The 19,876-nt window shown below is 48.1% G+C and overlaps 2 protein-coding genes and 3 non-coding genes across 8 annotated transcripts; all 5 read left to right on the forward strand.

The window, feature by feature from the left end:
• The first annotated feature begins 1,538 nt into the window (after window positions 1-1,538).
• PABPC4 (poly(A) binding protein cytoplasmic 4) lies at window positions 1,539-15,180 on the forward strand. 3 transcript variants are annotated; one of them, XM_050326333.1, is made up of 16 exons: window positions 1,539-1,641; window positions 1,961-2,706; window positions 7,930-8,123; window positions 8,414-8,529; window positions 8,998-9,137; window positions 9,366-9,460; window positions 10,029-10,166; window positions 10,749-10,844; window positions 11,319-11,591; window positions 11,860-11,947; window positions 12,113-12,229; window positions 12,665-12,792; window positions 13,420-13,513; window positions 13,620-13,750; window positions 13,831-13,930; window positions 14,827-15,180. In XM_050326333.1, exons 2-15 carry the CDS (start codon window positions 2,514-2,516, stop codon window positions 13,915-13,917), a joined length of 1,890 nt encoding a protein of 629 aa, XP_050182290.1. In that variant the 5' UTR covers window positions 1,539-1,641; window positions 1,961-2,513; the 3' UTR covers window positions 13,918-13,930; window positions 14,827-15,180. The 3 variants fall into 3 exon arrangements, with proteins under 3 accessions (XP_050182290.1, XP_050182291.1, XP_050182289.1); XM_050326332.1 differs by lacking the exon at window positions 1,539-1,641 and having other exon boundaries at window positions 1,747-2,706; XM_050326334.1 differs by lacking the exons at window positions 1,539-1,641; window positions 11,860-11,947; window positions 12,113-12,229; ... (3 more) ...; window positions 13,831-13,930; window positions 14,827-15,180 and having other exon boundaries at window positions 1,739-2,706; window positions 11,377-11,529.
• Window positions 10,466-10,598, forward strand: LOC126645819 (small nucleolar RNA SNORA55). Its single transcript, XR_007630164.1, has one exon. It is a non-coding gene; the product is annotated as a small nucleolar RNA SNORA55 (small nucleolar RNA).
• Window positions 11,101-11,229, forward strand: LOC126645820 (small nucleolar RNA SNORA55). The gene has a single exon (XR_007630165.1). It is a non-coding gene; the product is annotated as a small nucleolar RNA SNORA55 (small nucleolar RNA).
• Window positions 12,368-12,500, forward strand: LOC126645818 (small nucleolar RNA SNORA55). Its single transcript, XR_007630163.1, has one exon. It is a non-coding gene; the product is annotated as a small nucleolar RNA SNORA55 (small nucleolar RNA).
• A 736-nt stretch (window positions 15,181-15,916) lies between the features above and the next one.
• On the forward strand, window positions 15,917-19,088 carry PPIE (peptidylprolyl isomerase E). Of its 2 annotated transcripts, XM_050326580.1 has the most exons (10): window positions 15,928-15,983; window positions 16,060-16,158; window positions 16,301-16,344; window positions 16,910-16,936; window positions 17,103-17,184; window positions 17,293-17,393; window positions 17,522-17,645; window positions 17,724-17,909; window positions 18,501-18,643; window positions 18,738-19,088. In XM_050326580.1, exons 1-10 carry the CDS (start codon window positions 15,953-15,955, stop codon window positions 18,804-18,806), a joined length of 906 nt encoding a protein of 301 aa, XP_050182537.1. In that variant the 5' UTR covers window positions 15,928-15,952; the 3' UTR covers window positions 18,807-19,088. The 2 variants fall into 2 exon arrangements, with proteins under 2 accessions (XP_050182535.1, XP_050182537.1); XM_050326578.1 differs by having other exon boundaries at window positions 15,917-15,983; window positions 17,103-17,393.
• The last annotated feature ends 788 nt before the right edge of the window (window positions 19,089-19,876 follow it).

The raw sequence follows: 19,876 nt of genomic DNA on the forward strand, positions 1-19,876 counted from the left end.
TGTTCGACCCTCACCCTGGGAAGAGGGACTGACAGCTCACTACCACAGGGAGACATCGAAGTCCCTTGGTCCCTCTCCAGGGCAGCCCATGATGTGAGCTGGCGCAGAGCCAGGGCTGCCACGGGAACTTGCACTTATGTGAGGAAAAATTATGCCCTGAAGACAAGGAGGTTGTGGGAACAGCTCCAGCTATGGCTGCTCATCGTCCCACCGCCACTACACCTCCGAAACCAGAGCTCAGAGCAGCGAGAAAAACGATCCCAGAGGAAGAATTTTTTCCTGATCTCTAATCCAAACCTACCTTCTTTCAGTTTAAACCCATTCCCCTTGCCCTGTCACTACACGGTCTTGTAAACAGTCTTGTCCCTAGAGAAATGTTTGCCCTGCTTGCCCAGGGGCACAGGAGGAGGCTGTGCCAGGGCCATGGCTGAGCATCCCTGAGGTGCTGTGGGCCACTGTCTCCCTGAGGATGTTGCTGAAAACGTCGGGATAAATCAAACTCTCTAACACTATTTTTAGTATAAGAAAGCAGGCTTCACTTTATTCACAGTGCTGGGTATGTGTGGGATCGCTCCCCAGACTTGCACTTTTATAACTTTTCACTATTTATACATTTTAGAGGACAAAGAAATCAATGTTCATTGGCTATAAATTACATAAATCTCTTCATTAATTAGTATCCTATCTTCTATTGGTTATTGATTCTCTCACTTCTCGTGTTAATTTGTCCACATTTTCAGCCTTTTTATTATCTTTTTCTCAGGCAGAGAGGGTTTCAGCACAACCGGTGAAATTGTCTTTGTTAGTTTCTTCTTTATCTCTGGTTTCTGCAAAATGTCCTTGTAGCCTATAAATTCTGCATCCCTTGCGTCCAATTTCAGCAGTACATCCCTCCCCCAGGCTTTGTTTATTGACGCACATCGAGTTTGGTTTCGGTAATTTTCAGTAATTTTTTTTTTTTCCCCAGCAATTTTCCCTGTATTGTGATTCAAAGAAATTAAACTCAGACGCATGATAAACCAGCATTCCTTTAATACGCTGTCGGGGTAGTGTCAGGGATAGCTCCTCCATCATAAACACCCCACTGAAACAAGGATTTTGTGAGCTTTTATACACTTTAACACCTCAAGCCCCTCCTCGACAGTCAGTCATTTAATTGATACAAGGCATCAACATTAATCTTTAGCTCAAGATAACTTAGACTTCTTTTACTTAACCTTTGAAATAGTTTTGTGTTTTATTGCTGCGAGACACCAACACCAACCTTTACTTAGAGACAACTTAAACTTTTACTTGAACCACCTTTGATTGATTTTGCTTTCCGGAGCGTATTTTCACATCATACTGTTACAGCATTCATTATCCACCTTTGGCTGAAGATTAGAACACTTTCACTTAAAACAGTTTTTTATTGATTCAGCCTCTCCAGAGCCCCGCGGCGACCCCAAAATGGCGGCGGTGCCCCCTCAGGGCCGGGCGGGTCCTCCCGCCTCTGGGGGCGCTGCGGCGGCGGCGGGGACGACACGGGGCTGTGCCCGCCGGGCCCGGGCCGCCTCCTCTCCGCCGCTCCGCGGCCCACACGCGCCGCCGCGGCGGCTATAAAGGGCCGCCCGCCGCCGCCGCCGCCTCTCCGCCCGCCCGGTGAGTCGGTGTCGCGCCCGGTACCGGCGCCTCAGGGGCAGGGAGGGATCGTGGGGAGCGCTGGGTGTGTGTGGGGGGGGGCGAGCGGAGAGCGCGGCCGCGCCCGCCCGCCCTCAGGGGCGCCGCCGCCACCGCGTGTGGGATATCGCCCCGCCACCGCCACATAAATATATATATATATATTTTATCTGCGATATCTGTAAAATATAAGCGTCTATAGAGTATATACCAGGGAGCCCCTGATTTTAAAAGAAATGTTAATATAAGTATCTCTCAGAGATTTATTATTCTTTTTTTTCTCTCCCCCGCCACCCTTCAGAAAATCGACCGGCCGCCGCTCTGCAGGATTTGGGCTAAATCCAAAGCGAACAAAAAAAAAAAAAAAAAAAAAAAAAGGGCACGCGGGTTTTTTTTAGGACCCTGTAGGTTTTAGGACCTTGAGGAGGGTTTTTTTTTTTTGCCTCAGAGCTGACGGGAAAAGAGCTCGGCGTGTGAATTGTGGTGTCGTATCAGTTTTGGCGTCGTATCCGATCCCTGCTGCTCCAGGAGGCTGAACTTTCGGAGGGGGTGTGCGTGTGGTTTTTTTTTTTTTTACTATTATTATTATCAGGCTTGTCCAACCCCCTTTCAGCTTCTCGGTGTGCTTTCCCCCCCCATCCTCCCGTCGCACCCACCCCCTGCCCCACGCCGTGTCTGCAGGCCGCAGATTTAACCAGGCTTTTCAATAAGACTTCCGTGTGTTGCCCCCAAAATTAAATATTTATAAGAAGCTTGACTTATAGAAATCCCAAGAGGAAAAAAGCAAGCAAACAAACAAACAAACGAAACCAAGAACCCTTTAGTCCGCGGTGGGAGTGAGTGGTGAGGGGAAGATGAACACGGCAGCCAGCAGTTACCCCATGGCATCGCTGTACGTGGGGGACCTGCACCCCGACATCACCGAGGCCATGCTCTATGAGAAGTTCAGCCCCGCTGGCCCCGTGCTCTCCATTCGGGTCTGCAGGGACATGATCACCCGCCGGTCCCTCGGCTATGCCTATGTCAACTTCCAGCAGCCAGCAGATGGTAAGTGGCGATTACAGCCAGGTCTGCAACTTTTGTTCGTTTTTTTCCTCACTTAACTCGCACTGCTGGTGGTGTGTTGTTGCCAGGTGGATGCCTATCAAAACGCACTACGGGGGTGAGTAATCCTTTTCTAGTGATTGGAATAGGAATATTTACTGCTTGGTGTCTGCAAATGCACATCTTAGTAACGTGTCTGATAGATCTATTTCTTGCACTGGTATTAAATTTCGGACATGTGTGTCTGTTCCTCACGTAAAAAAGTAATCCTCACTGTGTTCCCCTTCATTCTGGTGTAGTTTTGGGGCTGTTTGTGTGGGTATTTTTGCAGTCAGTCCTAGCACAAGTAGTTCAGAGTAGCCAGCCCTGGTTGAATACTCAGTGAATACTTATCTTCTCTGGCTGTTCCACTCACTCCATTGTAACACTTGGGAGACCTGGTTAATTCCTGTGTTTGTGCAAGCAGCTGGATGTCTCCCAGTTTGGGAGGTGGTGTTCTTGCTTTTAAATGGAGAGAAAATGCATTGTTCAGTCCATGGGAAACCAGGTTGTCTCACATGCAGAAGCCAAGTTAAATTTGCCCTTGCCAGACTCTTCTTTTTTTTTTCACACTTCAGTTTGTTTCCTACAAGTAGGTATTCCAGAGCTGAAGCAGCATGTGAAAGATGGGACGGGAGAGGTCATTTTGGAACATGTCTTTTCTGGAAAGAAAATGGGTCAGCGTTTTCTGCCCTAGTTTTCAGAGCTTTGCTTGCTGACTAGTGCAAGTTCATTGCTCTGTGCTGTGGTTTAGCAGCATCTAAATGTGACAGAGACATCCAGAGGAGAGTTGAGAATGGACTTTTCCCTTGAATTCAGAGTCAGTTCACAACAGCACAGGCTTGAGCAGCAAGTAAAGTTTCCTTTAGCCTGCAGTGGGTTTTCCTGCTTTGCATTCTTACAGAGCTTTCATCTTCTCCCTGGTCAGAGTAACTTCTACATGCTCTTTCCTTGGGATAAGGACTGATCTGATTGAGCACTCCTGATCCTTTCTCTTGCCAGGCTGATAAAAAAGCTGGCTTGCACCCCACTGCATGATTCCTCCTTCATGGAACTCTCAGAAATGCTTTTTGTGCAGACTAAGCAGTGTATTTATGTGTTTTAAAACTTCCCAGTGAGGAGGAAAGAACCTGAGAGCCTGTATATGTGGTCCTGTCCTGCTCTGAGTCCTTCCTATAGACCCATTGGTACATTCATGTGCTGAAAAAGCAGAGGTACAGTTATCCCAGCTCACCTGCCTTTGCCTGGGCTGTGATCTCATTTTGCAGGGTAAGAGAAATCAAAGCAAGCAGCAGAGATAAAGGTAAGAACTCCAAGCTTGGATGAGATAAATGCTGGCAAGATGAGGTGCAAAAATATAAAGTTCCCCTGAAGTAGAGGGAAGCTGTTTAGCTAGTGGAGTGATGATTTAAAAAGGGAGGAGTGGCTGGTCACATGTCTGGCTTTAGGGAAAGAGTTCTGCACCTCATACACATAGGTGGCTTTGCATTATATTCCAAGATAATCTTTTATGGTAATAAAGAGGCAGGAATTTAGAGGGAGGTTGCACCATTCTGGGCTCCTGGTGAGGCAGCAGACATTTTAGGAAGCTCCTGTACTTGAAGTGATACTTAAACCAAGTAAGTAAGTGGTGTCTTGTTACTAATAGGTCCTAGAAGGTCAAGTGATTTAAACCTAATCATTGAGTTAGTATCGGGACAGAGGAATAGTCAAACTCCTCCTACCCTCCTGAAAACTCCTCTGAAATGCTCCTGATTTCTTCTGTCTGGCAAACTGCTTAAATTAAAAAAAAAAACCAACTACTGTACTACATGCAATGCAGCAGAACATGAAACAGCCCTTCCAAAACACACTTGAATATGAAGAAAACAATTCTTATTGTGAAATGCAGAAATTGGGGATGGTTTGAAGGTGGCAGAACTCTTCCCCATTCCACGAGCCACGAGGAGCTCACGTCCTGAGCAGGCTCTGCACTTCCAGAGTTCCTGTGTCCAAACTGGGTCAGAGCTTGTGTTTTTCTTTACATTTTTGTTAGGTGGTGGAGTGGTGCTTGACCCTGGAAGGAGCTGCTTTCTGGACGTGCTTTGTCTAACTGCCAGTCTGCTGCAGAGTGGTTATTTTTAGGGAAAATGAGCTCTGCTGTTTTTGATGGCAGTTCTTTGCTGTAGTAACCAGGGAACGCTGGATACTGAGCCTGTCTTACTGTGATAGGCAGAGTAAGGAAACACTTCAAAGTTCTGGCTACTTCAGGCTCAGCTGTGGTTTTTAATATTTATTCTTTCTGACTGTGAAGAAAGGAAAGAAAACAAACTCATTTGATTTGAAAGAAAAGCTGAATTTCCCTTTTCATGTGTTCCTCGTGCAATTTAATTCCATTCCAGGGTTTCCTAACACTTGACAGTCATGACATGGCAATTCAGGTAATGAAGCAGAGAAACTTTAATATGGCTGCAGAGATAAGATGTTCTGAAAGCAGAGAAAACAGAATGTTTCCCAAGCCAAGAAGGAACCCAGAGCTGGAAATAGATGTGTCTCTAAAGAAGCAAGGTGTAGAAGAGTATAGAGAAACTTTTTCACTCTTCTCTCCCTTGAAGAGAAGGCAGTGTAAATGAAGATCTGTGCAATGTAAATGCAAGTGTGAAGTTAAAAGGGAAGAGTGGGAACTGACATAATGCTTCACTGCAGCAGCATCTTGCTGTAATTTCAGTGATTGAGGGATTTAAGTCTGTTCTGTGTGCACCCTCACTTTTTAAAAAAATAAGTGGTTAAATTTGTGCTGCGTGCTCGTGTCGTCAGCCTTTTTTTGCTTGGTGACCTAAGTGAGAACCCTGGGGTTTGCAGAGCATCTGTCTTTTAGAACAAAACTTGTGTGGAGTTTCTCCTGGATGAATCTTCACGTGTGTGGTTATCTGTCTTCTTGCTGCTCAACCACAGTCACTAATTCCAGCACTGTGTTAGCTCTGGGAGCCTCTAAGGGAGGTTAATTACTTTGAGGCCTGAGGCAAACTGCAGTGAGTGTTCATACCTTTCCCTATCCACAAGGCCATGGAAGAGGAATGAAAAGGAAGCCTGGAAGGGGTTAAGAGTGTGTATAATGTTCTGTATGAGTTGCAGTTGAGTCTCCTGGAAGGATGACAGGAACCAGTGGGAGAGAAACAGATATAGGAACTGAAATAGCTGAAGCTTTGTGGCTTAAATAGAAGAAAATGAGAAGGTGTTTGCTCAGATTAAGGAAATGAATCAGATGTGCTTAGTGTGAGTCATTCACAGAAGTCCTGCTGATCCTTTACAGGTTTTCTGAGGTCCTGGTGGAATGGGGATCGCATTTCCACCTGTGGGTACGGCACACCTCCGTCAATCCGTGTAGGGTTTTCACTTCTCACAGCGTCTGAGTGAATTTAGAGGAGTGCAATGATAGGGTGGAACAGGTAACCTATTGAAAAGAGCAGTGCAAAAGTATCCGCTTAAGCATATGCTTAGGAAGCTTGAAAGGACTGGGAGTGAGTTCCTCACTCCTCTGGACCTCGGTGGCTCTGTGGAGCCTTCACAGTTCCCTCTGGTTACGTGCCACTGCTGCATCTGCTTGTCACCTTTCAGCAGGAGCCTGTTTCTGCTGCAAATGGTATATACAACCAGTTTGTGTCCTTGCCAACACATGCTTCTGCAGGACCTCTGCCTGCTATAAATAAACACTGCCAAATTTGACAAACTGGACCAGGTCGGCTGCTAAACTGCCTACCAGGAATGGACTGCGGGAAGAACCTCAGTTGCATGGGCTTGGAGCAGCAGCTGAGAAATCATTTTAGCATGGCAGTTAATTGCACTTAACACCTTTGACTAAGCAGAGCTGGGAGAATCCTTAAATTAATATTGTTTCTCAAGCCTGGCTCCTTCAGGAACGAAAGTCCAGCAGAGCTTGTTTCCAGCTGGATTTATGTGTGAAGGACTGGGGGAAATAGTGATGACCCCACTTCAATTAAAAAAGCAACAGCAACAAAAAAACCCAAACATTTCAAAGCACATGAAAAATTCTGGGAAATTTCTGGACAGTGGTTGAAGGGGGAAGGGAGTGCAGGAGGCTTTGGTAGGCAGTGTCGCATTGGAATTCCTAGAGGTAGTTTTGGGACATGCTAAGCAGTTACTCTGCATGAGCAGAGTCAGAGGAAAGAAGGTCTTTGAATTGAATTTTCTGCTCCTAAAATCTAATTAGCAAGTATTACAGGGTGAAGGTGGCCTGGAAGAACTGAGCCAAACATATTTGGAAAACCTGGGTTCTGCCCTGTTAATATTCCTTGATTTTAATGCATCTTTCCATCTCTTTCCCTGCTTCATGCTGGGAATTAACAGCCTTTCTTTTTCTCTGCTCACTCCATGCTGGGAGTGTTTTCTGGCCCAGGACAATCCAAGCATCTCAATTTTATGAACAAGATCCTGATGTGTGTACGTAATGGTCCTTTTAATATACCAGTAGGCAGCAGAAATAGCACCACAGAAGGGGGTTTCAGTGCAGGTTAGAATGACAGTGCTGGGCTTTGAGACTTTAGATAAACACTTCCCTTTAATCAGATTAGGTGTATGGACTTTTTTTCCCCAGAATTTTGTCAACTTTTGCTGTCATCTTTAGCTTGAGCAACTTGGGAATCGTTTTTTGGCCACAGAAGTTATAGAAGCTGACTCATGTTGTCCTCCCTGCCAGCCACGTGTTCGTGCACATTTTCCCTGACCTGACAGGGGGATGATCCTTTCTCTGAATAGAAATGAGTACGGGTAGATATGAGTTTCAGGAAAAGCAAAACAGCCAAACAGTCACTTTTGTCGCTTCCATTTTTTAACAGGGTTTCCTGAATTTCCTTTCCTCCTTTTGATGGAGCAATTTACCTTTATAATAATTAAGAATATAGCTAATAGACCCCAGGCACTTTGACATCCATTCTACTGTGCTGGTTAAAATATTGCTATAATGTAAATTTAAATAGTCTGTGAAACCTTTTATATACTTAACATGTCTAGTGACTGTGCTGCAAGATTTCCTTTGAAACATTGAGTTAAAAGCCATTGATCACCTGTGATAATAGCTCAAATGTCTCCATGAGCTGGGTAGAATTCAGAGCAAATGATCACCCACCTGATGGAAACCTTTTTATTCTTTAACCAACCACAGAAACCTGTTCTTGGCTTCTCTTGCAGCTGAGCGAGCTCTAGATACCATGAATTTTGATGTGATCAAAGGAAAACCCATTCGCATCATGTGGTCTCAGAGGGACCCTTCCTTGAGGAAGTCAGGGGTTGGGAATGTCTTCATTAAGAATCTGGACAAATCCATTGATAACAAGGCACTTTATGACACGTTCTCAGCGTTTGGAAACATTTTGTCCTGCAAGGTGAGAGATGTGGTAACTTTGTCCGATTCTCTTATGGCGGGGACAGGATCAGACAGTTCAGTGCAGGAGGTGGAAGGGGCGCCTTCCACCAGGTGAGGAGCAGAGTCTGAAAGGCAGAGTCAGCCAAAATCTCAGGGATTGCTGAGGTTGTGTCAGATCTGGTCGTGAAGTCTGAAACACAGACGCTGTCTTTGTCGTGCCCTGGGCAGTAAGATGTTTTCACATGGGTGTGACAGAGGAGACAACACATTCAGAGGGCTGACATTTTGTTCTCCTTGCCCGTGTTGCAGGTGGTGTGTGATGAGAATGGCTCTAAGGGCTACGCTTTTGTGCACTTTGAGACGCAGGATGCTGCAGATAGAGCCATCGAGAAGATGAACGGCATGCTGCTCAACGACCGCAAAGTGTGAGTGTCACAGCCGGCAGCAGCAGCGCTCACATGCTCCGGGAGGCATCTCGGTATTAACAGGGACACACAAGGCACTGGTTCTCCTGGCCCGAGCCTTGGCCTGCTACCTCTCCACTACAGGGCTGGTGAGTGACCCTGCCCAAGCCATGGCCTGCTACCCCTCCATTCCAGGACTGGTGGGTTTCCCTGACCAAGCCTTGATTTGCCACCTCTCTGCTAGCGGGCGGGGTGGGTTCTATGGACAGGACAGAGGTGCAGAGCTGGGTGGGCGTCCTTGGCTGACCGTAGGACAGGTGATTTTTCTGGTTGGTCTGTGGCCTGTTTGTTGTCCTCTGCTGTCACCCTTTCTTGTCCCCATTCCCAGCTCCTACTACACACTCATTTTTTTGCCTCGCTGCAAGTCACACATTGTTCTTCCGCTCTTGAAGACAGTCTGTTTATTGGGATTTTCATTCTTTCTTGCAGATTTGTTGGCAGATTCAAGTCTCGTAAGGAGCGGGAGGCTGAGTTGGGAGCCAAGGCAAAAGAATTCACCAATGTTTATATTAAAAACTTTGGGGATGACATGGATGATGAAAGACTGAAGGAGCTCTTTGGCAAATATGGTAAATACAGAAATACTTTTAATGAGGCTGAATTTCATGAACTGTGGTAGTTTCAGTGCTGCTGCCATCTGTGTAGCTCTACCTCAGTCACTTTAAGGCTGAGGTGTGGGAGTAGTTGTGCCAACTGTTGGACAGGAGGCAGAGGCTGGGGGATGAGGTTATTTTATGAAGCTTAATAATCTTGAAATAGATTTATGGTATTTTACTAACCCTGTCCCTTGATAACAGGTAAAACACTGAGTGTTAAAGTGATGACAGACCCCACTGGAAAATCCAAAGGCTTTGGCTTTGTAAGCTTTGAAAAGCATGAAGAAGCTAACAAGGTAGGACCAATTTTTGCTGTTTGGATATCTTCAGAGAAGAAAAACTTGGTTTGTCATGGGAACCTGTTTCTGAAAAGGAAGAAAATTCTGCCTCAGTCGTAACTGTGTCTAGATGTGGGAACTCAGAAACCTTTTGCACCTTACTAGCTTGACATTCAAGGCTAACTTGGCATTTCTCCAGTTTCCTGGATCCACAGCGTGCAGTGGTATAATCAAGACTGTTAATTGCTGGAGAAATACTACAGTGCAGGGCTTGAGGAGGAGGAAGGTTTCTAGAGTGAGAACATTGTTTAACACTGTTTGCTGAGCAGTGTGCTTGTTAAAATTTAGCCTTATTTGCAAGAAAAGGGGTGGGGATAAATTCACAATGGTGTTGTGTCAGCGTGATCTGTCCTGGTAACTTCCGTGTGTCTTTAATTAGCCGGTTGTTAACGCAGAAACAGTGCAAAGGTAATGTGCAAACTTTGATTTATTGACTGACAGGCAGGGATACAACCTGAGCTCTGGGCAGGATCAGGTACTGTCTTGCTTCAGCAGCTGACGGTTTCCTCTTGGACCCTCTGTGCAGGCAGTGGAAGAAATGAACGGGAAGGATATCAATGGGAAAATGCTGTTTGTGGGCCGAGCACAGAAGAAGGCTGAGCGCCAGGCAGAGCTGAAGAGGAGGTTTGAACAGCTAAAACAGGAGAGACTCAGCCGGTACCAGGTGATTGCTCTGTTCCTTCTCTGATTTTAAGCACCATTTTCAGCCTGTTGCTGGACTCAGAAGGAGTTGACACAGTAGTCATTGTCCTGTGAGAGACCCTGGGAGTTAAAGGTGTCTCTGTGGTGTTTGGTGTCAAAGGGTCCATAGTCTTGGCAGTGCAGGTGTTTAGGAGGACATGAGGAAACAGGCATGCAGCCTCCTTGACTGTCAAATGGGGAAACCCAGAGGGATGGGAAGAGACAGCACAACTCTGCACTGTTGTCTCTAATTCATGGCAGAACTGGGTCATGTCAGAGGCTGCATCTGAAACTTCCCCGCTCCTTGAGGTTCAGTTCTGGACTGGGGACACAGGATGCAACAGGGAAGCAGAGGAAATCCAGACAAGCTCCCTTTCACCACAGTGGGACTTGTCTCTACGCCTTTGCAACATTTATCACACCTTCAGCCTTGGGTGGTATGAAAGGAACATGATGCTAAATTAAGAGTTTTCAGATACATTACAGCTCTGGCAGATGGATAACTGTTGATGTGCTTAAGATTTTCTTTAATGTTATGAATGTCTTACTGTTCTCTCCCTTCCAGGGTGTTAACCTGTACATTAAAAACCTAGATGACACTATAGATGATGAAAAACTGAGGAAGGAGTTCTCACCTTTTGGGTCAATAACGAGTGCCAAGGTATTGTCGAGTTTGGGAGTATTTGAATTTTAAAGCCTGAAGAAGGAACTGTTGTCTGACATGGGATTAAAGAGACAGTTCTTATCTTCTGGTCATTGTGGTTCTGAAAACATCTGGACCAGTAAATAAACAGATTTCTTTGGGTCTTGGTGGGATTTTACTGAAAGCTTCATTCCCTTATCAAAGGGGGAGACAGGAAGGGGCAAACATGCCTGTTTAAGTGAGTCCCAGCGAGCAGGAAGTGGCATTTAGAGCTGCACCAAATCTTTCCCATTCCTTACTGCGCAGTGTGGGCCTGGGGACACCTGGTGCTGACAGCAAAGCAGAGCAAATCCAGACAAGTGACTCTCCATTGAGTACCTGCCTCTACACCTCTGCAACAGTTATGTCCTGCCTGCCTGAAATTTAAAATCCGGGGATTCTTAGGCCGAGTTGCGGTGCTGGTACTCCACTAGCAATTGATCTTTACTGCAGGTGATGCTGGAAGATGGACGGAGCAAAGGGTTTGGCTTTGTCTGCTTTTCCTCTCCAGAGGAAGCCACGAAAGCCGTGACAGAGATGAACGGGCGGATTGTGGGCTCCAAGCCATTGTATGTGGCACTGGCACAGAGGAAAGAGGAGAGGAAGGCCCATCTCACGAACCAGTACATGCAGCGCATCGCTGGGATGAGAGCCTTGCCTGCCAACACGATCATTAACCAGTTCCAGCCTGCTGCTGGGGGGTATTTCATGCCTGCTGTGCCCCAGGTGAGCTGAGCCAGTGTGGGTTCTTTGACCTGTCTGAGAGGTTTGTTGGTTCAACGGCATTAATCTCATTGAACCTTTCTTATGTCTGTAAGCAAATAACTCCTAATGAGGGGTGCAGTCAGTGGGGTTAATTCTCTGACTTGCCAGCTGCCTGTTCTCTTAATCTGACCTGAGTGTTGAGTCCTGGCAACCAGTGCCAAAACATGTTGTAAACAATGTTTGTGATTCAGTTAGATGCTGCCTCTGACCTTGTCTGATCTTTTTTCAGGCTCAGAGCAGACCCACTTACTATGCACCCAACCAAATGACCCAGATGAGACCCAACCCACGCTGGCAGCAAGGAGGAAGACCTCAAGGTGAGCATGCCAGAAACTGTTTTGGTTGTATGACCCTTTGGTGGCTGTACTTCCCAACAGGAACAATCCATGCTTTCCTTTCCGTGCACAATCCCTGTAGCTGAGTGTTCTGGCTTACCAGTTGGTTCTGTTCTGAGGATTTTCCCCCCCCATATCTTCCATCAGGCTTCCAGGGAATGCCAAATGCCATGCGCCAGTCGGGACCCCGGCCAGCCCTGCGCCATCTGGCCCCTGCCAATGCTCCGGCCTCCCGTGGCCTCCCAGCTGCTGCCCAGCGAGTTGGTAAGGGATCTGCTCCCAGGACATTCCCCTTGGCCTGGAGGGAAGGAGGAGAGTGCTGTGGAGACTTGACCTCTGCTTCCAAAGATGGTTGTCAGATATGGGACAACCAAAGGTCACCGGGAGCAAGGGGCAGAGCCAGCACACGACTCTTTCCTGTTCCTCGCTGTGCAGTGCAGGTCTGGGGACAGATGGTGCTACAGCACAGCAGTGGAAATCCAGATGGGTTGTTTTCCACTGGTTTGGGACTCATCTCTACACCTCTGCGACACTTAACCACTCAAAAAACCTGGATTAGTCCTAGGGAGAATAGCCCACTAATAAAAGAGCAAGTTACACTCAGGTGTCTAAAGGATTATTACTGTGCAGAGCATGACTTGAATTCAGCAGTTAATACCAACCTTGCAGGTTTGTCACTCTGTCCTCCTTCCTTTGCAGGTGTTGGCACAGCAGCACAGAATTTGGCTCCCCGTCCACCCGTAGCTGCCCCTGCTCCCAGAGCTGTCCCTCCTTACAAATATGCCTCAAGTGTCCGCAGCCCACACCCAGGTGTCCAACCTCTGCAGGTAACCCCAGGGGCTGGGCTGGGAAGTCCCTGCAGTTACTTCAGGCAGCAGGTTTCACATGCAACTAAAGAGTTCTTATAGAAACTTCAAACCACTTTTATAACCCAGACAGGCATAATTTGGAATTTAAAAACCTGGCAGTTGTGCCATTGCCAGGGGCATGCTGATTGGTTTATCTGTCTTGTACTCCCAAGCCCTTTTGTACCCAGATTTGCTGTGAGGATATTCTTCTTGCTTCTTTGTCCCCATTTTGCAACCATTTATTCTTTCTCCTCTGTGCCAAGTCCTCGCCAGAGTATCATTGAAAGCACAGTTTGCTTTTCCCACAAACCTCTGCATTGTGAAAAAGGCAGGTGTGGATGTTGCTCTTTCTCAATGTCTCACCATGTTTGATCCTGTTTTTGTAAGATTTACAGGGCCCATGTGTGACATAATGGGGTTTTGAACTCAGGACTTGCAGGGAGCATGTCTGTGAACCAAGGGCGCTTTACCTGTCCTTCTCTGGAACTTAAGTGTGCTGTAGGCTTGAGAAAGATTGTGTTTTAGGAGGGAATACCTGAGTATTGTCTAAATATGAAAGAATCAGCCTATTGCCTGTTTCAGAACCCTCATGTCTGTCCTTTACAGGCACCTCAGCCCGCAGTACACGTGCAGGGCCAGGAACCACTGACAGCCTCCATGCTGGCTGCTGCCCCTCCCCAGGAGCAGAAACAGATGCTGGGTGAGTGAAATTCCAGCACTCACAGGTGACTTCCCACCTGAAAATCCCCTCAGATCTCAAAAATAACTCCTTAATCAAAACTCCTCTGAACTCTTTTTCCCCTCAGGAGAACGTTTGTTCCCTCTGATCCAAGCTATGCACCCCAGCCTCGCTGGGAAGATCACAGGAATGCTGCTAGAGATTGACAACTCCGAGCTGCTGCACATGCTGGAGTCTCCAGAGTCGCTCCGGTCCAAGGTAAATGGGGGTGTTCCCTTCGCTGGGGTGGCTCTGGGGGGCTCAGAGGGAGAAGGTCTCACTGGGTTTGTCTCCCCGAGGTGGAGGAGGCCGTGGCCGTGTTGCAGGCTCACCAAGCCAAGAAAGAAGCTGCCCAGAAGGTGGGTGTGGTTGCTGCTACCTCTTGAACCAGGATGACTGGTGAGTGTCTCGGTCCTCAGCTTCACTTAGAAGCTTCCAGAATCGGTAAATAAGACATGATTGTTAGTGACCAGTCCGGTCTGGAGGTCCCATGCAGGGCCATGTCCAGCACTTGTCTGATTTTAGTCCACTCTTTATAACCAAAACTCCTAATGTAGTTTCTCCCTAAAGAATCCTTATGTAAAACTTAAAATGTTCTTCACATACCTTATTTTAATTAAGCATCAGAAAGGTGCTATATAAGACCCTGAAGTGTTCCTTGCAGCTGACATGTCAAGGAAGGACTAAAAGCTTTGGGATGAGTTCTGTGGAACTGCTAATCTGGGAAATGGGAGAGACAAAAGGTGCTCTAGTGACTTTGAGGCTAAACAGGCTGTTGATGCCCATTCCTTATCCTGAAAACCATCTGCCTTCAGAATCTGTTATAAAGTGCTGGTGTCAGGAATGTCATTTCACTGCACAGGTTTGGTCACACAAATGGTGTCCCCTGTATTTGGAGCCGACTCTTGTTTAACTTCTGAATCAGGTTTTTGATTCTTCGAATGCCTGCTCTTGCTTTTGATGATCCATTTCCCTGTGGATTGTCTGGAATTGACATCTCCAGTACTTTTTGTGATGCTGTTGTAGTCACATGTCAGAGGTCAAGCTGGTGAAGAGTGATCAGGATTCTTATTTTCACCCATATATTTCTCAGTGGCTCTGGTCACTGGCTGATTTAGTAAAGAATTTGAGCTTCTTGTGGAGAATAACAATTTCTGATCATCTGACAACTGTGAACAGGTTCTCTGTACCTTCCAAATTATACTGCAGTCCTTATGGTTTGTAGTTCTGGAACATTCCCTAACCTGGAGCAGGGATGCTGTGTGTGAGTAACTTGTCTCCCCTTTTCCCTCTAGGATACAAAGAAGCCAAATAGCCCCTTCCTAGACATCAGCTCAAGATGTTTGAAGATCCTTCACTGTCCTGCAGATCTCAATGCCATGCATCATATCACATAGTTATATTGCATTTTGTAAATTAATCTTCAAGATCTTATTTAAATAAGCCAGCTCTGAAGCTTGAGGTTTCCAAAACCAGAATGGGGGTTGCAAGCTTTTCCTTTGTCAGAACAGAGCTACCCCTTGTGTCTTCTAAGGAGGACGTTGAGGATTTTAGGCTGGAAGTATTTTTGTGGGTTTGTGTTTAATTGAACAATCCAGTTTGGAAAGTTTGGGAAACATTTATCAATAAAGGAGTAAACTTGCACTGTGCTTGTTGTCTGTCGTTCTCTCTGTTTGATAAATAAACGTGGTATGGTTTTTGGGAAATTAAACTGATGGGCAGCTGTCAGGTGGGGAATATATTGAATTGGGGTTGAGTTATTCTGCCTGTTAGTTTTGAATGACAAGTGTTTTGAGGTAGCTGTGTTAAAATTATGCCTTGGGCAATGTATGAAAGGGTGATGTCTGTAAGCAGTGATCTAAGAGAAGGGAGGTATTTTCACATGAAGAGGACAAGGGTTTGGGCTTCCTTTTTTTTGCAGTCTGCTCTTAAAGAAAAGCTCTGCTGTTCTTTGTTTAATTTCCAAATTTTCAGCTGGGTGTTCAGTGGTTCTGGTGCTACTTTCTACACTCAAGGTGGCTGCATTTTGGCGCTGGGGCCCATAAATGCTTTGTAGGCTATTTTGGGTGATCCTCTGGGATAATAAAAAGCATTATTTATGTAAATATACAGGGTGCCTTAATTCCGACAGAAAGAACCGCGGAATCGCTGAGGTTGGAGGAGACCTCCACCATCATCGCGTTCAACACCTTGTTCGGGGTGGAGGTGAACGGAGTGGATGGGAGGCTCAGGAAAAGCCTGGTGGGTGGAGCAGAAGGGACTCCAGGTCTGTCTTCGCTTCCCGGGAGCTCCGGCATGAGATTGATTAACTGGGATCCTCCTCCCGCACCGCCCACCCTTCTCTCCCGAGGGCGGGGCGATGGCGCCGTTCCGGGGCGGGCCGGGCCGGGCCGTGCCGTTCCGGGGCAGCACCGGGGCGCGATGGCGGCCACCAAGCGGGTGCTGTACGTGGGTGAGTGGCGGGGCCGGGGGCACCAGCGGGGCCCGGGGGCGCCGGGGCTGCCCGGTGACCGCTGCCCGCCCCGCAGGCGGGCTGGCCGAGGAGGTGGACGAGAAGGTGCTGCACGCCGCCTTCATCCCCTTCGGAGACATCACCGACATCCAGATCCCGCTGGACTACGAGACGGGTGCGTGCCGGCAGGGCTGGGCACAGCGGGGCATCCCCGGCGGGATGGGATGGGATGGGATGGGATGGGAGGGGACCCCCATCGCTCCCAGGGACCGGTGTGTCTGAGCTGCCCGTGACCCCCTTCGCTTCTCTCCCTCCAGAAAAGCACCGGGGATTCGCCTTCGTGGAGTTTGAGCTGGCGGAGGTGAGGAAGGGGCAAATGCTGAGGCTGCTCGGGGCTTTTCCTCCCCTGGGGTCTTGGGATGGATCCCCTTCCCGTTGGAGGCAGTTCCATGGAAGCGGGTGGGGCTTATACCTACCACAGCATTGAATCAGTCTCCAGCAGTGGGAGATGTTGTTCTGCTCTTCCAAGCTCCTGGTTTTCCAAGCTCCCACTTTTCCCATTTTTTTCTGGGCTGAAGCACAGCTGCTGCTGGCCTGAGCTCCTCCCTGCCATCGTCCTGGGTGGGACATGTATTTGTCCTCTTATGGTCTGTCCTGGGTTTCATGCACAGATCCTCTCCAAAGTGCTGTTGTCAGCAATAAAGCATCTTAAATAAAATGGATTTACTGGGTTGTTGGAAGATGAGACCCAGATCCTGGTTTGGATACAGCTCTTGGAAGATCCATCAGCCCTGGGGTAGATGAGGTTTAGGAACATCTGGCTGCCTTTTCTGTAATGAAGTGCTGGGGCATGTCTGTGCTTAGCCTTGCTTTTAAAGGCAGAGGAGAAAAAGGGTAATAATTGCTGTATTTTGATTTCTTGGCAGGATGCAGCAGCAGCAATTGACAACATGGTATGGACCCTGTTCCACTCACCCACAGAGACCTGTGGCTTTGCTGCCCTGTGGGCTGCAGAGAGAACACAAGCTCTGTCCTCCCCTGAACTCTGCAGGGATTTTGGGGGGCACGGTGATTTTATACCTTTGGGTGGGCTTTGTTGTGCTTTTTGTCCCTCTGCAGAACGAGTCTGAGCTCTTTGGCAGGACCATCCGTGTGAACTTGGCCAAACCCATGAGAATTAAAGAAGGCTCATCCAGGCCTGGTGAGTTGGGGAGAACATCCCTGTGGATGTTCAGAGCTCTGTGCATAAGCTCAGGTGTGGCGTTTCGGATCAGTTCCTGCGCTCTGACTTTTCCTTTTGCTGCCACAGTCTGGTCAGATGACGAGTGGCTGAAGAAGTTTTCAGGGAAGACTTTGGAGGAGAACAAAGAGGAGGGAGGAACAGAGGCCCCCAAACCAGAGGCACAAGAGGTAGGAGAAACAGTCAGAGCCATCTGTATCCCCACTATCCCAAGGGCTGAGGGTGTGAGAGTGGCCATTCCTGGAGGCACAGCAGAGGAATGTCATCAAAACTCGCTTTTGTTTCTTTTCCTGCCCAGGACGAGCCTCCTGCCAAGAAATCCCGGGTCAACCCTCAGGTTTACATGGACATCAAGATTGGAAACAAACCCGCGGGGCGGCTGCGGATCCTCCTGCGCTCGGATGTGGTGCCCATGACCGCAGGTGGGGGAGAAGGTTCGGCCTCCCTGCCGTGGTGGCTTCCAGGAGCGTCACAGCTCTCACCTCTCTCCCCTTTTACAGAGAATTTCCGCTGCCTCTGCACCCACGAGAAAGGATTTGGCTTCAAAGGGAGCAGCTTCCACCGCGTCATCCCCCAGTTCATGTGCCAGGCCGGCGATTTCACCAACCACAACGGCACCGGCGGCAAATCCATCTACGGCAAGAAGTTTGACGATGAAAACTTCATTCTCAAACACACGGGACCAGGTAGAGCCCATCTCCAGGCAGGAACTGGAGAGAAAATTTTTTAGTACCATCTAGGGGCCATATTTGAGCTATTTTGGCTTGTACCACGTTGACAGCACTGGCCCTGAATTACAATCTCTGTTGGCCAGATGCATCTGCCACGGTGTGATCTGCCCTGGTCAGCCCCTTGTGTTGCCACCAAGCAGAAACGCCTCTTTCCCTCTCCAACCACGCACTTAATTTCCACTATTACATAATGAAAAAACAATTTCAAAGCTACTCTCCTGTTCCATTTTAAAGGAGGAGTTTCACAGTGTGACTGTGAAAAGCGGGAACAAGCAAGCAGGTTTATCTCCCTACAAACATCTTTGCTGTTACTGCAGCTAAAAATAGCTGAGCAGCTTTCCATCTTTCTGAAAGCTGAACATGCTTTCAAGTGTTTCTCAACATAATTGGTTTCCAGTAGTTTCTGTGGATTCTGATATTCAGAAGCTCTCCTAAATCCAGGGGCATTTTGCAGGACATGGGAATGGGTCTGGGTTAGAGAAGCAGCTCACGTGCTGGAGTCCATCGCTCCCTTCTCAGCCATAACACTGCACTCTTTGATCCCAGGCATGGTGTCGATGGCAAACTCTGGCCCAAACACCAATGGCTCCCAGTTCTTCATCACCTGTGATAAAACAGACTGGCTGGATGGGAAGCACGTGGTGTTCGGGGAGGTGACGGAAGGCATGGACGTGGTGCGGGAGATCGAGGTAGGTGCTGGTCAGCAGAGTGGTCCGGGCAGAGCTGACCCTCTTCCTGCCCTAGAGATTGGTGCCCTTAACTCCTGCTGCTCTTTTCTCCAAGGCTCAGGGCACCAAAGATGGGAAGCCGAAGCAGAAGGTGATCATCTCGGACTGCGGGGAGTGCCCGTGAGCTCGGCTCTCGGAGGGGCTGGATGGGGGGAGCCTGGCCAGGAGGGACAGCCAGAATGGGACACCCCAGAGACTCCCCAGCAGCACCCAGTCCTGTGGCCTCTGTTGAAATTCCCCTGCTAAGCTTGGAGTGAAGGTGCCTGTGGGCAGTGCTGAGGGGTCCAACCTTCCCGGGATAAGTCACTTCCCAGCCTGCACTGCCCGAGCAGGCCAGGGCTGGTCCTGCTGCCGTGTTCCAGAAAGACTTTATGTTTGGGAAAAATAAAACCTAGTTTTAAAAATACCGAGGACCTGGCTTTCAGACTGTCCCTTGTTGTGAGGCTGGTCTTTGTTTTTGAGCAAAAATGCCTTTTTTTTTTTTTTTAATTTTTTTCCCTTGTCTATCAATCCCGTGCCTGAATCCTGGCTCCAGGGGAAGCTCCCTGTGCCAGGGAAAGAGCTGAGCCGAATCTCTCATGCTTATTCCACATCCCTGGCTTTGTAGTGTCCTTTTCCATCAGCAGAGGGAAGCAGGTCCCTGGCTGGCAGCCTTCCTGCTGGGAAGCCAACCTGATCCAGCTCCATCCCCATCCCAGAGGGAGGGTTTTTACTGGGATGTGTAAGAGGGAAAACATGGTCAGGACAAAAAACACCAGGAAATGAAGGAGCCCTTTGGGTGATGAAGAAAAAAATCCCCAAAGTGATGAGGCTGTAGGGAAGGGGTTTAACTTCCAAACTCCAGTTTGAAGAGCAGGATAATCACGTGGATTTATAGTTCCTGTGGTGGGTAGCTCTGGCTGTGCACCAAAAAAGGTGACCACAACGGTGGGAAGTGATGGATTTGGGGTTTCCTGTGAAATTATGGTACTGGGGAGGAAGGGATGTGTGGGTTTGAGCATGTTCAGGTATTGGCAGGAGGGATGAGGCTGCTGGGACAGAGAGGAGGGTCAGGTGTGTGGGGATGGGTTGTGGGGATCTTTTGAGGACCTTGTGTCACTGGGGATTTTTGGTTTTGCCAGGTCGGGGGTGTTGTTTTTCCATAAGGAACACTGGGTTGCTTTTATTCACTTGCTGGCTTTCCACAGTGTTTGG

Source organism: Myiozetetes cayanensis, unplaced genomic scaffold (genome assembly GCF_022539395.1).
Source record: "Myiozetetes cayanensis isolate MyiCay16 unplaced genomic scaffold, myiCay2020 scf31, whole genome shotgun sequence".
Classification (NCBI taxonomy): domain Eukaryota; kingdom Metazoa; phylum Chordata; class Aves; order Passeriformes; family Tyrannidae; genus Myiozetetes; species Myiozetetes cayanensis.